This window comes from Lacerta agilis, chromosome 3 (genome assembly GCF_009819535.1).
Source record: "Lacerta agilis isolate rLacAgi1 chromosome 3, rLacAgi1.pri, whole genome shotgun sequence".
Taxonomy (NCBI): domain Eukaryota; kingdom Metazoa; phylum Chordata; class Lepidosauria; order Squamata; family Lacertidae; genus Lacerta; species Lacerta agilis.
Genome location: NC_046314.1, coordinates 72,314,281 through 72,334,428, shown reverse-complemented (window position 1 = coordinate 72,334,428; position 20,148 = coordinate 72,314,281). Strand labels below are relative to the sequence as shown.

The 20,148-nt window shown below is 41.8% G+C and overlaps 1 protein-coding gene across 1 annotated transcript; it reads left to right on the top strand.

Moving 5' to 3' along the window:
- Positions 1–5,462: 5,462 nt before the first annotated feature.
- On the top strand, positions 5,463–17,961 carry RAB4A (RAB4A, member RAS oncogene family). Its single transcript, XM_033144267.1, has 8 exons — positions 5,463–5,649; positions 11,067–11,147; positions 11,983–12,097; positions 12,463–12,525; positions 13,925–14,079; positions 15,481–15,576; positions 16,404–16,558; positions 17,115–17,961. Exons 1-7 carry the CDS (start codon positions 5,619–5,621, stop codon positions 16,517–16,519), a joined length of 657 nt encoding a protein of 218 aa, XP_033000158.1. The 5' UTR covers positions 5,463–5,618; the 3' UTR covers positions 16,520–16,558; positions 17,115–17,961.
- Positions 17,962–20,148: the final 2,187 nt, after the last annotated feature.

Here is a 20,148-nt window from a genome sequence, read left to right as displayed (position 1 = left end):
GAAAAAATGCATGCATGAGCAGCATGGCTCCTACAACAAATACCCATCTGGAAGCACCCATGTTTCTTTTGCACTTTTTTAAAATAAATAGGCAAAGTGAATACAAACTGTATCAGCTATATTTCTGATATAGATTAATTTTGTCTTATTCAGAGCTTTGCATGGGTCTGGAAACCAAGCCATATGAGGAGTGGTTGAAGGAGCTGAGTATGTTTAGCCTGGAAAAGAGGAGACCGAGAAGAGATATGAAAGCCATCTTCAAATGTCTCAAGGGCTGTCACATGAAAGATGGAGCAAGCTTGTTTTCTCCAGCTCTGGAGGCTAGGACCCGAACCAATGGCTTCAAGTTACAAGACAGGATGTTCTGACTAAAAATCAAGAATAACTTTTTGACAGTAAGAACCATTTGAGAGTGGAATGGTCTTCCTTAAGAGGTGGTGGACTTTCCATCCTTGGAGGTTTTCAAGCAAAGGTTGAGTGGCCTGAATGGGATAACTGTGCCCCTGAAGGACCAGATGCGCAGCCTCGGAGTAATTTTGGACTCGCAGCTGTCCATGGAGGTGCAGGTTAATTCTGCGTCCAGGGCGGCTGTCTACCAGCTCCACCTGGTACGCAGGCTGAGACCCTCCCTGCCCGCAGACTGTCTCGCCAAAGTAGTGCATGCTCTTATTATCTCCCGCTTGGACTACTGCAATGCGCTCTACGTGGGGCAACTTTGAAGGTGACCCGGAAACTACAATTAATTCAGAATGCGGCAGATAGACTGGTGACTGGGAGTTGCCACCAGGACCACATAACACCTGTCCTGAGAGATCTACATTGGCTCCCAGTATGTTTCCAAGCACAATTCAAAGTGTTGGTGCTGACCTTTAAAGCCCTAAAGGGCCTCGGTCCTGTATACCTGAAGGAGCGTCTCCACCCCCATCGTTTTGCCCGGACACTGAGGTCCAGTGCCGAGGGCCTTCTGGCGGTTCCCTCACTGCGAGAAGCAAAGCTACAGGGAACCAGGCAGAGGGCCTTCTTGGTAGTGGCGCCCGCCCTGTGGAACATTCTCCCATCAGAGGTCAAAGAGATAAACAACTACATGACATTTAGAAAATACCTGAAGGCAGCCCTGTTTAGGGAAGTTTTTAATCTGTGATATTCTAATGTATTTTAATATTTGTTGGAAGCCGCCCAGAGTGGCCAGGGAGACCCAGCGAGATGGGCAGGGTACAAATAATAAATTATTATTATTATTATTATTATTATTATTATTATTATTATTATTATTATTATTAGTTATGGATGCTTTATCTGAGATTCCTGCACTGCAGGACTAGATGACCCTTGGGGTCCCTTTCAACTCTACAATTCCATGATTCTGTGAGGGAGGGATGCCCTCCCATTTCCCTTTAATGACCCATACTTAACAAGTCATTTCAAGCCTGACCTGGCTATTCCAGCAACTGAATCCATGCTGGGTCCAGGAATTAGAAGGAACTCGCATAGAGCCTACTTTCTCCTTGCCAAACGCATAATATGAATAGTAGTTGTAGTAATAATACCATCCAATGTTCATAAACTGCATTAGAGTGCTCAGAGTGCTTCATGCACATTATCTAAGCAACCTTTACACCAACCCTGTAAGGTAGGTCTGTATTATCATCCCAATATTGCCATAGAGCAGTGTTTTTCAACCTTTTTTGGGCAAAGGCACACTTGTTTCATGAAAAAAATCACAAGGCACACCACCATTAGAAAATGTTAAAAAATTTAACTCTGTGCCTATATTGACTATATATAAAGTAATTCTCTTGAATAGGAAATAAAATAAACAAATTTTTCCCACGGCACACCAGGCAACACCTCGCGGCACACTAGTGTGCCGCGGAACAGTGGTTGAAAAACACTGCCATAGAGAATCTGAGATGGAGCAGCAATAATAGCCTCAAGCTACCCAGAGTTCAGAGCTGAAATCAAATCTGAAACTGCTATTTCCCAGCTTACACGCTTAATTATTACCCATGTGATACAATTGTTATTTGCATGTTTGATGAACACATGTGGCAATAGGCCATAGGTTTCTATGTGTGAGGGTTTTATTTTATTTTTAACTCAGGTCAGGAGTTTTACATTGAGCCACTGCCTCCGGTTTGAAATGACACAGTAAAGTGTTACGGGTTTGCCATCTCATTGGCTGTTTGTGAGAAATGGGACTGAATTTGCTCAGTCACTTGTGTACACAGAGCACTAACCATAGTAATCTCTACAGATGCCATAAAAGGTAAGGTCCCAGAGCCAAACATAACCCTCTATCAGCTGAGATAGCAAGGAAAGTAGGGATGGGAGCACTTGAAGCAGTGGGGAAGCAAAGCGGATAGCCAGTTCCTTCTAGGTCCACAAATTCTCTGCAATTGCCCGAATGAGGCAATTTCCCCCAGCCTGGAAGCATTTGCTGGAGCATCAGCTGATGTAAGCAACTTACCCCACCCACCCACATTAGCATTACAAGTACAATCTTCTGTTTCCCTCATAATATCTAGTTTAGCACTCATACACATGAAAGTTTCATGAGAATTCCTGAGTGCCTTTCAGAAGCAGCAGTATGGTGCCACCCTCAGGATGGTCAGAGATATGGAGTAAGCTTTCTCTTAAAAAAAATTAGCCTGTTCCTGCTGAGGAAGGCTAGAAAATATGGGGTGTGCTGGAGGTATGGAACTAAATTGTATTACTGTACTGGCAAAAACATTCACAAACTATCTCCCTGCTCCTAGTGAACACAGTTCTGTTCAAAACCATAAGGTTTGGGAAAAGAAAATAATAATAATAATAATAATAATAATAATAATAATAATAATAATAATAAAGCATTTGTTCCAGGTTCCAGTGGTGCAGTTATATCTTTTTAGACTCTGGACTGGGGAAAGTCCTATTTAGAAGGTAAGGTGTGGTACTACTTGCTTCAGGAGAGATAAGCCAGTCCTGCTCATTGAGAGGTGTAACTTTTGCTGTATCCACTTCTTTACATCTTACAGCAGAGGATATTTGGGTCCTTCACATAGCTGGTCCCAAAGAGTTTTGGGCAATGAAAACTAAAACTGGCATGAAACTACATAGGAATAAAAAGTAGCAAAAGTGTTGGCAAAAAGTTAGTGTGACCATTATTACAGTCGAAACAAAATTTAAAAAATTACTTCCAGTAGCACCATAGAGACCAACTAAGTTTGGGACGTGGGTGGAGCTGTGGGTTAAACCACAGAGCCTAGGGATTGTTGATCAGAAGGTCGGCGGTTCGAATCCCCGTGATGGGGCGAGCTCCCGTTGCTTGCTGCTTGCTCCTGCCAACCTAGCAGTTCGAAAGCACATTAAAGTGCAAGTAAATCGGTACCGCTCCGGTGGGAAGGTAAACGGCGTTTCCGTGCGCTGCTCTGGTTTGCCAGAAGCGGCTTAGTCATGCTGGCCACAAGACCCAGAAGCTGTACGCCGGCTCCCTTGACCAGTAAAGCGAGATGAGCACCGTAACTCCAGAGGTCCCTTTACTTTTTAAAAGTTTGTTATTGGTATGAGCTTTTGTGTGCATGCACACTTCTTCAGAATTGTGCACATTATTACAGTGTTAGCTGGAGTCAGGGCTTATCCACGCTTCCTCTTCCCATTGCTTTCCCCTGGGGAAACCCGCTCTTTAGCAGTCAGCAGGAGCAAATGGCAATTCAGGTTTGCTCTGATGTATTGCTATTCACTAGAGAGAGGTTTTTACATTGTAAAGGAGTGGGGCAAGGGGGAAACTTCTCAGACCCATGCCTTGATAGCACAGGTCAAGCAGAAAACCGCTGGACCCATGCTTTTTTGGCATGGCACAAGCAGAAATGTGAATGAACCCTCAGTAACAAGGAAGCTGGTGTGGAGGCAAAATCAAGAAACAAAGCAGTGGTGAACAGAGCAAGAATAAGTGGTTACTGACTGGATTTGGAGGCCAGATCTTTGGTCTGATCCAGCAAGGTTCTTTTTATGCTCTTCATGACACCTTTAAATAATACTGATCTATCTAGTTTACATCTTGGAAAATATCCATCTAGCCCAACGTTCTGTTCCCAGTAATCTATTGCAATATGTGAATGCAATATCACTCCCCTGAATACATTCCCCAGAAACTGGTATTCTGAGACATACTGCCTCTGAAACTGGAAGGAACATATAGCCTTTAGGGGTACACACTACTGATGGCCTCATTCTCCATGAGCTTAATACCCTTTTCAAGACATACAAATTAATGGTCATCACATCATGTGGTGGCAAACTCTATAGTTTGATCATTAAACAAGGATATGCCCCTTTTTACTTGATTTTACACTTTGCATATGTTTTTATTATGTTTTTAAGAAGGATTGGGGGTTCTTGTGGCAAAAAGGCAGGAAATAGATTGCTAATTAAATAAACAAAAAACAGAGAAACAGAAAACAGTAATTAAGGGAAACCCAAAAAGTTCAGGACTACAAAGGACTAACAGCAAACTTGTAGCAAAAAAAAACCACATTCAACTCAACCAAGTCTTGCAGCACCTAATGAAGGTTAATAAAGTTATTGTAATAGTTACAGGTGGGTAGCCGTGTTGGTCTGCCATAGTCAAAACAAAATAGGAAATTCTTTCCAGTAGCACCTTAGAGACCAACTGAGTTTGTTCCTGGTATGAGCTTTCGTGTGCATGCACACGAAAGCTCATACCAGGAACAAACTCAGTTGGTCTCTAAGGTGCTACTAGAAAGAATTTTCAAAGTTATTGTAACATAAGGTTGAGGAGTTCCTGGTTTTCCAAGGGTTAACCGAACCTGGGTAGGGTGGACAGCTGAAAATCACTGAAAAAAGGAGGACATCAATTTGCATTTTTTAATGTAGATGCAATAATGTACTGTAATTTAAACAAAAATACAATACACCTCACCACAGTGGGGAAGACACTAAGTAACCTGCAGTCTGTGGACAGGTGCTCCTGTTAACTACATGGCTCCTGCTCTCCCTGTGGTTCCTTATCAGAGGGCACCTTATCAAACGGTCACCTGACAGCCCTTCAAAAATAAAGAGGCCTGTCCTCTACAAAGCAGTGCAGGACACATCCCAAACCTGGGGCGCCCTATATCCCTTTCACTGTCTCTCGTCTCCAGCTACCAAGATGGAGCCATAGGCTTCCGCTCGGTAACCCAACGAAAAGCATGCGCCCAGGCCCAACTGTGAGGCGCGAGGTCCGCCGCGACGTCGCCTTTCAAAGCCCGCCGCGCACGTGCGCTTTGTTTTGGTGAGGGAGCCGTTGGCGCGCCGGCGCGCCTGCGCGCACCTGCGGGACGCTCCGCCACCGAAGGGCCGGGAGGAGAGGACGGAGCCGCCGCCTGCGCAGGCGCAAACGCCGTGAGACGCGCTCTCGAGCCGCTGGGTGGCTGTCCGAGGCGCTTTCCCCCTCCCTCTCCTCACCCCTCCCCTTTTTCCCCCGCCGGAGGGGAGGGGGAGCAGCGCCGCCGCTGCTGCCGCTGCCGGAGGTGTTTTGCCGTTCTCAAGGCTGCGGCCTCCCTGAGGTGCCTCGAGGTCCTGCGTTGCCCCCGAGTGGCGGCGGCGGCGGGCAGAGGGGCGGCCGCGTCGCTCCGAAAATGTCGCAGACAGCCATGTCGGAGACGTACGGTAGGGAGGGGTTGGGCTGGCGGGGCCGGGTGGGTGGTACTCGGGCTCTGAGGTGAAGCGGGGCTGCGGGCGGTGGCTGTGCCTGTAGAGATAGGGAAGGGAGGGGTTGTTTTCAGGGAGGTGGGCGCTCTCCTTCCCCACTTGGCGTCCCCGGGCCCGCTTCGGACCTGCGGCATGATGCGGTGGAGACGGACATGGCACAAGCGCGCACGCCTGTCTCCTGGCGAGGGAGCACCGCGCGCGGCATTATTGCTTCTCTCGCCCCCGTTTATGCAGAATGCATAGCATTTGTTACCTTCCCTTCCCGTGGGGGCCCAGGGCGGGGAACAGCAACGTAACCGCGCAGCATTAAAAATAAATCAATGCAAGGATAGAGCCATTATTTCTAGTGAGAGTTACGCACACCTTTCACAGGGGACGCCCTTGCAGATGTCTTCGCATTTGCCCCTTCCTCTTCCCTTCTTGCTTTCCCCTGTTTTTGGTACCCATGTGTCGACAAAGAGGAATGTAGAAACCAGGTAGTAGTGGTGTTGCATACAGGTCCTTGGCTTTTCGGCTGTATGCATCCCTGGCTTTTTTCAAGAAAGGGCTGAACTACGTGTGCTTTTTAAACATATATCTTAACCTAGGCAGTTGTAATTGGCACATTAAAGCCCTTTGTATAGCTTTCTCTATTCTTTTTATAACCCTCACAGCAGCCCTGTTCCGTAGGCTATCATTTTTATGTCTGTGCTATAGAGCAGTAGTTTCTAACCATTTTCTAACCTGATACCCACATTAAGCCAAGCATGCATTTTGGAACCCATTTCTTAAATTTCTACCATACATGTACCTTTTTCAAGGGGTGCTGTCACGACTTGTATTTAGGCCAGACTGTGAGGCAATAGTGAGCCATGTATGGTGCTGTTTGTAGGGCTGCTTCTGAGAGGTAATGGTTTTTGCTATGGGGAAAGTAAGTGGGAGAATTTTCTTCTGTGTGGATAGCAACTGGAATAAATAAACAGAAAAACTAGGAAATTCATGGGAAACATCAAGCAGTGTTGCTGAACTAATAACATCTGCTTGCACCCAGATTTTGAAACGAGGAAGAAGGCCTATCCTGTGTGATGAAATGCTCTAATAGCAGTGTTTTTTACTTTGGGACCAAAGCTGGAGCCAAGGCTGCATATGCTCAATATCTCAAGACTGCAGTCAGTCTACTCTGTTGGTAAATTATCATAGTTTTCAATCTTTGTCAGTGCTCAGCATAATCAGCTTATGCTTCACTACATGCTTAAACATAGTGGTGCTCCATATTTGTTGTATGATGTATATCAGGCATAGGCAAACTTGGCCCTCCAGATGTTTTGAGACTACAATTCCCATCATCCCTGACCACTGGTCCTGTTAGCTAGGGATGATGGGAGTTGTAGTCCCAAAACACCTGGAGGGCTGTTTGCCTATGCCTGATGTATACAATTATTTCATTTACAAATATTCTCAAGAGGTATTTTGGACTACAGCTCCCAACAACCCCAGGTGTGGTAGCTGGAGCTGATGGGAATTGTAGTCTAAAATATGTGTAGAGCACCAGATTGGAGAAAGCTAGCGCATGCTATTCAGCCTGGGGAAAAATGAAGAGAATTATACCAGGGCCAAGTGAATAATTGCTGCATGTTTATAAAGGAGCAAGTAATGTACACATTTCTACAAATCTGGGAAATGGGTTAAATAATGCCAAACTAGGAGAGTGTGTTGTGTAGAGGTTAACAGCCATAGTTTGTGAGAAACTCTATGCTACAAGAAAGCATACTACAGGTGTGTGATTAAAACACTGAGCAAGTGAAAAAACAAAGATAGGCAAAGTAATACCATTTACATCTATAAAGATACCAAGTTCAGGGAGCTCTCTTTGAGTTAGCAACCACATGCCGGTTGCATGCCCCTTACTGAATGAATGCAAGCCATAGTGTATGCTAAACATAGCAGCAGATGGTCCCTGGTCATGTTATCAAGAACATGTATGGTTTTAGCTAGAAGGCTTACTGTACTCTCCTGCTACACATCATAGTTAAACTTCGCGATTAGCAGCACCTTTGTTTTAATTAAGGAACTTGTTTCTTTCTAGTAGCTGCTGGGACTCAATTTGTTTGCACTTATACTGTTGGTGCTTTACTTCGCTTGAGTCAAACCCATTTTCTTAAAATAAAGTGAAAATTTTTGGTTGCTATATACCAAACCATTATCTTTTGGCAGTATCCCATAAACATCATTATGTATTGAACGATGACTTGAAGAACTTCTGGGAAGAAACTTAGGGCAGCATAAAAGAAGAGGCAGAGATGCAGGAAGAGTATACTCAGAGCCGTCTTAAGGGGATCTGCCGCCCTGGCGCGGCTATCCCTCCGGCGCCCCCGCCATGCCGCCTCTCCGCCGCCTCCCTCCCGCGCTTGCCGCCCCTTGGGAGGGGGGTGGGCGAGCGGGGGATGAGGGGCGTGGCGCTGGAGCGGCGCGGGGCTCTGCGCGCCCTTCCAGCGCTTCCGGGACGGGAGGCGAGGGCGGCCGGCTCGCGCTCCTGCGCGCATCCGGATGGCGTGGCGCAGCCGGGTGGCGCGGCTGGGCAGCTTGTGTTCCATCGGGTGGGCGGCCGGCTGCGCGCGGGAGCGCGAGCCGGCCGCCCTCGCCTCCCGTCCCGGAAGCGCTGGAAGGGCGCGCAGAGCTGTGCTCCTGTGCTCTGCTGGGCAGCCAGAGGGCGTGGCGTGGCCGGCCAGCTCCCTTGCCGGGAGTCAGAGGGCGCTGCCGGCAGGCGCTGCCAGCGGGGCTGGAGGACGGAGGCGCCCTCCAGGCCATTGCGCCCTGGCGCGCCGCGCCACCAGCCCCAATGGATGAGACGGCTCTGAGTATACTCCATTTCGAGCCTCCATGATTTGGAATATCTCAGGCATAAGAACTTGTTTTCTGGGCTTCACTGTCCTGCAATTTAAAAAATATATTTTTGCTTCCCCTTTCTTTGAGACTTTTTGTTTAGATCTTTCTGCCCTAATTTCCCTGGTGAGATATCTAAATTGTTAGTTTCTTTTGTATTTTTTTCATGGTAATTGTATTTGTTTTTCCTTTTAAAATAGTCCAGGTAGAAAATAGTTTTGTAGGTGCATAGAGTAAAAGCAGTAATACATTTATGCCAAATAAAGAAAATCTATGAAAGAATACTGCAGGAGATGAAGTACTGCATTCCTTTTTAGATGCCGTTCTTGTTTGCTGATCCATAGTACATGCACAAAACATACATTTTTCGGTTTACATCTACCATCACATCTAGTCTAATTCTACCATTATTAGTGCAATTGTTATATCGCCCACAGAGTGGAATATTTTTTGAGAATTACTAATAGATAGCAAATACAATATAATATAGCCTTTGTACACTCTAAACACAACATGGAAAATGTTGGGTTTTTAATTTCTCAAAACAACTGAAGAATAAAAGCTACCCTGAATCAATAATTTTTAATGCTCACTTACTGCATCCTTAAAGCTTTGATAGTCGTGTATCTCATAGCATTCACATTTGTGTTATGAGGTTCCTGCCTCTAGATAGCCCTTAATGTTTCAAGATTGGCTATGATAATAGTGACTGTGGGTCTCTTCTTGGCTGCATTTTTGTCTTCCGTCATTCCTAGTAACAACAGACTTCTCTAGGGTGAGAGGCCAGACAGCTCAACAAATCTTGGAGCTCAAAGCTTCTTTGTCAATGAGGAAGAAAAAGAAAATCAGCCCTATAATGAAGTGCCTTTCATAGCTTTGTTTTTAGTTTTTTGTTTCATCTAGAAAAGAAGCTGAAAGTAAAGCTGAAGAAATAACTGGCGTGTGAATTGCTTTCACTACACTGTGCCAGAAGTAAAACATGCAAACAATTTTCCCCACAGTTGTTTAGAATAACAATAGCTAGTTTCAGGTTAACATCCGATTCACATGAGCCTATGGTACCGGTACTTTATAGCACTATGATTCCCCCCACCCCACCCTCCGTAGTTATAAAAGGAATATATTATCTGCAGTGTGGACTTGAGCATGTTGGGAAAGTTTAGAAATTGCTGCTTAGGCAATTGCTGATAGCCTTTTCATATTTGCAAGAGAAACTTGACTATGTATGTATTGAGTAAGCCAGTTTTGAATGTGACGTACAGTGGTAGAGAAGTTTGGTGGTCAAATAGCTTCAGACTGTGAAACATCTGAAGATCCCATAGATCAGGGGTTGGGAACCTCCGGCTGCAGGCCCAAATGCAGCCCTCCAAACCTCTGTCCAGCCATTGAGATTCTCCCACGCTATGCCCCTCCTCAGGTCACACTCCTTTTACAGTGGTACCTCAGGTTACATATGCTTCAGGTTACAGACTCCACTAACCCAGAAATAACGCTTCAGGTTAAGAACTTTGCTTCAGGATAAGAACAGAAATCGTGCTCTGGCGGCGCAGCAGCAGCAGGACATCCCATTAGCTAAAGTGGTGCTTCAGGTTAAGAACAGTTTCAGGTTAAGAACAGACCTCCAGAACGAATTAAGTACTTAACCAGAGGTACCACTGTACTTACCTGGATAGAGGACCAAAAGATGTGTGCGTGTAGAAACCTCTGGTTTTTGTGTACAGGAGCATTACCTACTATATAATAGTAAAAATCACATTCCTTGTACCTCCAAATTTTTCCTCTGGCCCCATCCACCACTGGCATGTGCCCCTGAATGGCTGCATATGAGGGAATGCAGTTCTCAGGCTGCAAAAAAAAGTTCCCTGCCACAGCTATAGATGTTACTAAATGTTTGCGGTTTTAAAAGCATAAATCTCCCACGTAAAGTAGTGGGGCTTAAAAGTGCTTCACTTTGGCTATTTTGTGTCCTTCCTCTCCCTACCCCATTCTTTTTCATATTGTGCCTTGCAAACTTGAAAGGGATATTTTTTTCTGCTGATTCATCCAAATTGGATTATAACTTCAGTTAGTTTTTTTATCATGGCATTCAGAGATGCCAAACTTGGGTATGTATCTGAAAAATCCAACTTGATTTTATTTGTCCTTTGCTACTTATGCCTCATGGAGAACCTGTCCTGTTTTTTGTTTTTTTATTGTTTGATTCAACAATTTTAGAATCTAGATTCTTGAAATAAATCAGCTCTTGTTTTATACCCAAAATAGTACTACAAAGGCTGGGAGAAAAATTCAAATCTGAAATGCTGAATTTTGTCTTAGACAGATTCATATGTCATGTGTAGAATACAAATAGCCATACATTCCTTTGTTCTGTTGCAATATCTTGCTAAGCCAGGCACTGAATAGCAACCAGACAGTTTATCTTGTGATTTCTCTTTATGACAAAGGAAAAAAGCAGTGAAAGCATGTTTCTTTTGCATTTGAAGATGCTCATTTGGTTCTCTTACCATTTTCAGATTTCCTGTTTAAGTTTTTGGTAATTGGAAATGCAGGCACTGGCAAATCCTGTTTGCTTCATCAATTTATTGAGAAGAAATGTAAGTATAATGCAGATGTTGTGGGGTTCTTAGGGGTGGGGTTTTTGTCGGGGTTGATCAGCAGAACTCTGGTCCACATTGGTCCTTATAAAAAATGGGCTAACAGCATTTTTTGGACAGAAGTGATCTGGCATTTCTTAGACAGTAGTATGAATAAGTAGGGACACATGCAATGCAATCCATGTATTTCCTTGGAAGTAAACCCCATTGTACTCAATGGAGCTTACTCCTCGGTATGTATTCTCTACCCCAAATCACTTTCTATGTAGGCTTGAGAGAACATGCTATCAATATCTTCATTAATACCATGGCTACCGTGTTTCCATTGTGTGTAGGATCAAAATTTGTTATCACAGTGATACATAAATGGGGTGTGTGATCTGACCAGGATAGCCCTAAGAGCTGACGATGGATTACCATTCTACATAATACCCCTTGCCAGTACAATGGCACTCCATCAAGGCAGATTCCAGGCTCTTCTGGTCAGTTCACACATTTATGATAACAAATTTGTGATAACAAATTTTGATCCTACACACAATGAAAACATGGTAGCCACAACTTCAAGCATGGGTATTTTATTTTGACATATCTTGTCTAGCATATTCACAAAGTGTTCACAGAAGCATATTCTAATCCCCCTGAATAGGTGTTGAAAAGTACAGTGTGTGGGGGTGAATTTACCATAAAAAATTTCCCCTGGTTAAGTTAACAAATACACTGCTGCCTGTACAGAACAAATTATGGATAAATATTAAAAATGTCACTGTTAGTATAATAAACTTGTGTACTTTAAATTGTACTTGAATACTAATAGACACCTTTTCTATTCTAGTCAAAGATGACTCAAATCATACTATAGGAGTGGAGTTTGGTTCAAAGATAATAAATGTTGGAGGCAAATATGTAAAACTACAAATATGGGATACAGCTGGACAAGAGCGATTCAGGTATATTTTCATAGCACAGAAAATTGTTGGCATGTTAGTTGAAGAAAGTGGCATGTGACTTTTTTGTTAGCAAGTTTGTTGGATACTGGTTGCTGTTTCACTAGTTCTGTGACATCCAGTTGTGTTGTGACTATAGGAGAACTTGTAGGCAAAAGTAAGTATTGTTAAATCATTTATTTCCTCTGGAGAGTTTTAATATATGCCCCCTCAGAACTGATGAGGCTTAAAGCTGCTCAACTTTGGCACATTCATGACTGTACTGCCTTGTTAAGCGGACACAGTAGCTCTTGTGGTGTTTGTAATTGTAGCATTGTGTAGAGCATAGCTTATTGTCATCTTATACTGGTATATGTTTTCCTTCACAGGTCTGTAACACGAAGCTACTACAGAGGTGCAGCGGGTGCCTTACTTGTTTATGACATCACCAGGTAAAAGGAAAAACTGCTATAAATATAAGTACAGATAAACTACAGTGGTGCCCCGCTAGACGAATGCCTCGCTAGACGAAAAACTCACTAGACAAACGGCATTCGCTAGCGGAAGGCTGCCCCGCAAGACGAAAAAGTCAATGGGGCTGCCTCGCAAGACGAATTTTTTTTTTTTAGCGAAAACTAGCGGTTTGCATTGGTGCTTCGCAAGATGAAAAAATCGCTCTACAAAGACACTCGCAGAACGAATTATTTTCGTCTAGCGAGGCGCCACTGTATTCTGCTCTTCCTGTGGTTATCCTTAGGTGGACATGTAATCCTTTACAGCCAAGATAAATTAATCATGGGACAAGTTCAGCTTTCATAGCTTCTTAAGGTTACTCACACAAAATTCACACGTGTGCTCCCAGCGCTATTTCATTTGAGCTGCTATATCTTAAACGGGTCTAATTTTACAGGAAAGAACCCCTTTCAAACCATCCTACATATAAAAATATTTTAAGTTCAATCTAGTACAAAATCTGACTTCAGTGGCTTAGGAGCCAGACTAGCCTCTTTCCTAGTTCATCTCTCTCCTCTCCATCCCCAACATGCACAAGCCATGTTTCCTTAAGGTTTATTTATGCCCAATCTTCTATATCTGGTACTAGCAGCTGATTTCAGTATATACATACAGTAGTAGGCCATGATGCCAAACTTGGACTCTTCTGAATCCTGTGCGGAGTCTTGGACATCAAGGACTTCTTGAGATTGTGAGAGACCATCACCATTGGCCATCTTGGGAATCAATTTTTTTCTAGATGAAGAAACACTGGGGGCCATGCTTCGTTTACTCCTGAGAGTGTTTTCTGTCCGCTTTCTTGGATACCAATGACTCCTTCATAGAAACGGCCCCATTACTTTCAGTTGTCTTAGAGCGCATGCCTCAGAAACAGAGTGGTGTTCCCTTAACTCAAAACTGATTTTCTTGGAGACTTAAATACACACACACTGCAAAAAAGTAAGTCTGTTGTAATGTTCTGGTTGGCTTTGGAACAACTGTATAAGGGGAAAAGTTTCACTGGTTACACTTGCCCTTGCTTTCAGTGTCCACAGTGCACTGGCACAGGTCCAAATATGGGACTAACACTGCATGCTCTTTGATGTTGCCTGCCTGCTCTGCACCCTACCACCTGTCAGGACAGCAGGTGCTTTGTATCCATTATTGCTAGGCAATAACTTCTCTAGTATTTTGCAATGGACAAAAGAAAGTACAGCAATGGTTTTTTGTTGATCTTCTATCAAAGTGAACATGAACTATTGCTGTGTAAATTATCTAGTTAGCTAGGATAATTAAAACATAGTTTTAGGGGGGAAGTATAATTATTCATTTCTAATAATTTGTCCTTTTGTGATGCAGTCGAGAAACCTACAATGCACTTACTAACTGGCTAACAGATGCGAGGATGCTAGCAAGTCAGAATATTGTTATAATACTGTGTGGGAACAAAAAGGATCTTGATGGAGATCGGGAAGTCACTTTCTTGGAAGCATCCAGGTTTGCTCAAGAAAATGGTAAGTATTTTTTCAAAACCTATCTGAGTTTGGTGACAGTTAGTCTGTATCAACCTTCCCCATCCTGGTGCCCTCTAGATATTTTGGACCACAACTCCCCATCATTTGGAATTATGACCTCCCCACCCAGGTATTGGAAGCTACTAGTTTGGAGGGTAAAGTCAAGGCAGAGTGAGGTCAGTGCGTCTGTCATTCTGGGTGAACAGAGTGGGTGAACATTTTTGCCCCATTCTACAACCCCCTCAGTCTCCAAAAATGGGACGAAGAAGTTGGAAGACAACTCTTTATGAAACATCCCCCAATTTTGGCGCGGTTGTAATTGGGTAATATGTCCATTGGGCATATACCAATTATCTGAGAACTTTCGCACACCTCTTTGTTGATACCTTGAAACCAGTTTATGACTGCATTGTTTTAGAATTGTTCAGTGCTTTGGGTATTCTTCTGGTTGAAGTTAGTCTGCTACATCTTGTCTGTTTACTGTTGCTTAATTTGGACTGCAATCCTATATCTAGGAGTAAGCACCATTCAACTTAACAGCACTTGCTTCTGGGCAGATACAACTAGGAATGCATTGCATATTTTTGTTTGATATAGATAACATTTTGTATATATTTTTTATCTTGGTTTGTTGTTAGCTGCCTTTTTAGAGGTTGGTACAAAAAGGCAGGAGATATATAGAGAGAGCGCGGGGGGGAGAGTTCATTTCAAATATTTGTTTATCCTGCTTTTCTATTAGTGGTGGTCGAAGCAACTTATAAATTACAGTAGAACAATATTAAACTCACCTGAAAAGTCACTCCTGTGGTTTGGGAACCCTTCTCTTGCTTGGAATAGGTGCTTAAGGGAGGAGTGCAGTAGGGGAGGGATGGCAAAAACAGGGTAGAATGTGGTTATTAGTTACTAGGTAGTATTCTTCCAAAGAAGGTGATGTGGCATTTAGCTTCAGAAGTGGAACAGGTGTTTTTTTACCATTCTTTGGACCAGCTTTCCCTGACTGTTCTTTGGGGTAGCCTTCCTCAACCCGGTGCCCTACATATATTTTGGGCTACAGCACCCTTCAGCCTTAGCCAGTCGAGCCAGTGGTTGGGAATGATGGGAGTTGTGTTCTGCTGAAACATATGGAGGGCAGCTAATCAGGGAAGACTGAATCAGGATATCGGCTCAAACTGATTGGATTGATTGATTGATTGATTGATTGATCAATCGATCCTATGCCCTTTTAAAATGTGTTGGGAGGTTATTATTGGGTTGTTGTTTTTATTTTGATTCTGTATTTTGTGGTTTTATATTCTGATTTTATTCTGTGAACCACCCTGAGACTTGCGGGTATAGGGCGGTACATAATTTCAATAAATAATAATAATGATTGCAAATATTTTTTGTTCATATTTGTTTCAGAACTTATGTTCTTGGAAACAAGTGCATTGACAGGGGAGAATGTTGAAGAGGCCTTTGTACAGTGTGCCAGAAAAATACTTAATAAAATTGAGTCAGGTAATCACAGTTCATGTTTGTAATCTTAAAATATTTTCAGCTCTATAGTATTAGACACTTCAGAGTATGTGAAATGTTGACATGTGATGAACTGCACTCAAACTAGATGGGCTCTTCTTTTGTCATAAAGTGTCACCTAATTCTCACCTGTGTCTTGTCAAATACCTTAATGCAAGTACAAATGACCCTGAAGAACACAATCCAAAAGGAGGTGTAACTGGTTTTCATTGAACATCCCACTAACACCCTTTTAATAGCAGTTTCAGTGGGGTAGACCCATTGAAATTGATGGGCTTGAGTATGACTATCATTGGATAATCACCCAATGATAGGGGATGCTGTCAAAGCATTTTTTACAGGTTGCTGTAGAAATGTAACATCTTTCTAAATGCGTGATTATTGAAATCTATGTCTGACATTTAGATTATTAATAATATTGTAACTCTGAACTGGCTTCTTGTGAAATTTTAGGATCTGGGTGTGAAGCCTCTCAGCCTCTGACATCTAGCTTCCAACCTGCTGTACATCTTCCAACTAGTAGGAAGGGGAGGACACAGCAGCTTGTATAATGGATAGGACCATTATAAGTTTGCTTAACAATACTTGAAAACAGGCACCCCTCTGTAAAAGAAAAAAGTACAAATTGTATTTGTGTGCATATAGACATATGTGTTTGTGTGTAAAGCAATCTCAACTTTTCATGACTACTGTTATTGTTACATTCAGCAAAAGTTAAATTTTAACATTACAAGTTTGTGAAGAGAACCACCTTGAATTTAAATGTAATTACAACATCTGTAAAAACAAATTGTGTTTTGTTTTATCAGGTGAACTGGATCCGGAAAGGATGGGCTCAGGTATTCAGTATGGAGATGCTGCCCTGAGACAGCTGAGATCTCCACGAAGAGCACAAGCTCAAAGTGTTCAAGAATGTGGCTGTTAGGAACAGACAACCGAAACATTCATTTGAGCAAGGGAAGAGGTAAGTGTTAGCAGTTGGAGATCAGCATCTTCGTTTAGACATTGATTATTGAAGGAGGGAAAATCCACACACCAGCTCCACAGGAGGGGTGGTTTTCCTCAAATTTTCCATGTGTCCCAAGGGCTTGTTTGTTTGTTCATTTTACTGTCAGGATTTATATGTTTTTTATATCCACCTTGTAAAAGCAATGTAAATCTTTAACAGCATAACTGTAACTATGATTCCTACTCAGAAGTCAGTCCTGTTGCAAGTAAGGATTTGCACTGAAATGAAAATTCAAATCTATATTGAACCTCTTAATTTGAGAAACATTATTTTATTTCATTTATAGCCCTCCTTTCCACAACAGCATTTCCTTAGTGCGTAACAAAAATGCACTAAGGTGGAGAAGCTGTGTATGTTGTATGACCTTGTGATGACTGCTTAATTGTGTTTCTGTCTTAAAAAACAAAATAGATTAATTCTGTGGGTTCACACTAAATTGCATAGAGTTTGTTCCTAAAGTGTGTATAGGATGCCTATCTTGTTTAACACGAAATGCTGCTTATTTTTTCAGCTGTCCTTGAAAATGACGATTAATGAAACAACTGCCATGGCTTCAAGACTGCAGTTTTAAAACTGCTTTTTGATTCAATAAAGCATACCACATCTGGTATTTTTTAAAAGTACTATGAAATGGCTTCCAGAAGCGTGCACTTGGCACAAGATTGCAAAAAATAAAATTTGGTAATTCAGTGGACATGAGTAAAATATCAGTATGTAAAAAAAATTCTGTTGCATATTTTTGCTCATTTCTTCCAGTTTAAGACATTGCTGTATCCTGTGTATATAAAATGTGGTCATTAAATTTCCAAAGCATGATATACTGACATATTGTTGCACTAACATTTGTTTGTTTTATTAAATAAGAACTGAAATGTAACTGGTAGGCTTTATCATGTTTGGTGGTTTGTTTGTTTTTATTTTGTTTTTTGTACAACAGCTTTTATTTATGATTTGATATTGAAAGCTACTGGCATTGATTGTCAGTGTTTTATTTGCCAATGCCACATTCTACAAGGTATATGATTTTTTTTTTGAAAAACAGGCCATAAGTTTACTAATACAGTACATTGTGGGTTTTTTACTGAAGCATAACTGAACTGTTTCCTGACAATTCTTAAATGTATTTCAATCACTTTGACAACTGTAGGCTATACAATTCATTTGTGATCTTAAGAGCTTACTGCTGTCTGATCTTGCCTTGGGAAATCCTTGTTTTCTACATCTGAACTTGTAACTGAAATTTTATGTTTTGGGGAAAAGATAATGCCTACTTGTTTTGCCATTCTAGAACAGTGTTTGAAGTTGTGAATCATCGTTATCTGACTTTTTTTTTTAATTAAAGTAATTTCTATACCTAAGACTCTGTTCAGGTTATCCTCCTTAAAAAGAAGCAATTTATTATGAAAAGTAGCATATGTTGCATAGACTGCTTCAAAATCTGTAGTACTTAATGCATTGCAGTCAGCTTCTTTAACTCTGTAATTTAGAAACACAATGCAGTAAATGGCAGCAACTAGTCAAATATAAACACTGCCCTCTGCCTTCATGGTATCTGAGAGTTCTATAGAGACACTTGGAAAAGTAAAATGAATTGGCCTCTTAAATGTTCTTGACACCTAAAAACTCCAGAACATGAACATTTATGACTGTTGATACACAGATAATTCTGAAATATAGAAACATTGAGGCGGTATATGGGAGGTGTAAATATGGCTATTTGAGCTAGATTGTGTTAGTTTTAACTAAGGATGTACATTGTTTAAAACTTTTTGGTTGGTCATATCCGAGGATGTAACAAAATGAGGGCAAACATTGACATTATTGTCAAATAAGTATTTGATTGAGCCTAAGTTGGCAAGACACATGAGCAGTCTCTTTTTTGAATGTTTATTTACTCAAAATGCAGGCAGCAGGAGAGACTGAATTTGATTGGGGCTGTGAGACATTTTTCTGATTAAAAAATCACTGCTTCCAGCTCCTTCTGTCTCAGCTAGTTTCACATCCTTGAGGAGAAACTATACAGAGCAACTGGGGGTGGGATCTACAAGACATGGTTTAAGCACCCTTTCTACAACATAGCTGCTCTGATGTTTTTATGCTGCTTTTCTCTCATAAATTGCATTTAAGGCAATTGCATAAGTGGTCTAGAACAACTCGAAGAAACAATTGCAATAAATACAAAATGGCAAATAAAAGTAACAAAGCTTCATTACAATGCAGGTAAAATAGTTAAAATAATGCAAATAAGACTTTAGCAGTCCTATGCCAAGCCAAAGCTCATCGCATTGAATGACAAAAACTGAACAGGTCAGCAAAGTAAACTGAATGCCATAAGCCTAGATAAAAAGGGCAGGCTCCAGTGGCAGGGGTGCCCAGAGCAGGGCCCATGACTTTGACGATGACGACTCTTAACTGATGGGCAAGTTCATCCAGGAACAGGCGGTCCTCCAGCTCTGTAGGCCTGTTGTTGCATTTCAGCAAATAAATAATGGTTGGGAGACAGCTCATGCATTTTAATCCAATATGATAAACATATTTTAATGTTGGCATTTGAGTACATTTTGCATCCTCCCCTCCCCTCCCTCTCCCACCATTCAGGGAAGGTAAAATGACACAGATTGCAAGCACTCATTGGCATACAAAATGGACACTAATCCTTTGAGGTAAATGAGAACCTTTAACTTGAAGGGGTTGATTCATCAAAAAGTTAATTCCCAAAAATAAAGTAGACTGATGTAAACAAAATAACATGCTTCCATGCATTGTACTAGATAAAAATCCACTCAAAGTAAAGAAAGTGATTAGCATGCAGTATCTATTAATGTATTTGGTTCACAGCATGGGTATATGAGGTGCACTGCATGGATGTCTTATAATGGTTCAGAAGTACTTTCAAAGAATATTATTTGGGATGTGTGTGTGTTTTATTGTGTACTTTTTCTAATGTTACATATCTTAATGTCAACAATTCCAAAGAAGTTTAGTCAATAAGTCCTAAAGTCCAACTTGTAACTTGTTCCTAGTCTTCTACATAATACTTGAAGCTCCCCTTTCTCCTCCCTCCCAGTGACTACTGTACTGCTAATCCTTACACTAATCCTTTGAGGTAAATGAGAACCTTTAACTTGAAGGGGTTGATTCATCAAAAAGTTAATTCCCAAAAATAAAGTAGACTGATGTAAACAAAATAACATGCTTCCATGCATTGTACTAGATAAAAATCCACTCAAAGTAAAGAAAGTGATTAGCATGCAGTATCTATTAATGTATTTGGTTCACAGCATGGGTATATGAGGTGCACTGCATGGATGTCTTATAATGGTTCAGAAGTACTTTCAAAGAATATTATTTGGGATGTGTGTGTGTTTTATTGTGTACTTTTTCTAATGTTACATATCTTAATGTCAACAATTCCAAAGAAGTTTAGTCAATAAGTCCTAAAGTCCAACTTGTAACTTGTTCCTAGTCTTCTACATAATACTTGAAGCTCCCCTTTCTCCTCCCTCCCAGTGACTACTGTACTGCTGCCCTCTCTCAAACTGGAG

Excerpts from the sequence above, each read along its gene's own strand:
- RAB4A (XM_033144267.1), top strand. The coding sequence starts at position 5,619 with ATGTCGCAGACAGCCATGTCGGAGACGTACG. Across the intron at positions 12,098-12,462 it reads GCTGGACAAGAGCGATTCAG|GTCTGTAACACGAAGCTACT; the intron begins GTATATTTTCAT and ends TTTCCTTCACAG. Across the intron at positions 14,080-15,480 it reads CAGGTTTGCTCAAGAAAATG|AACTTATGTTCTTGGAAACA; the intron begins GTAAGTATTTTT and ends TATTTGTTTCAG.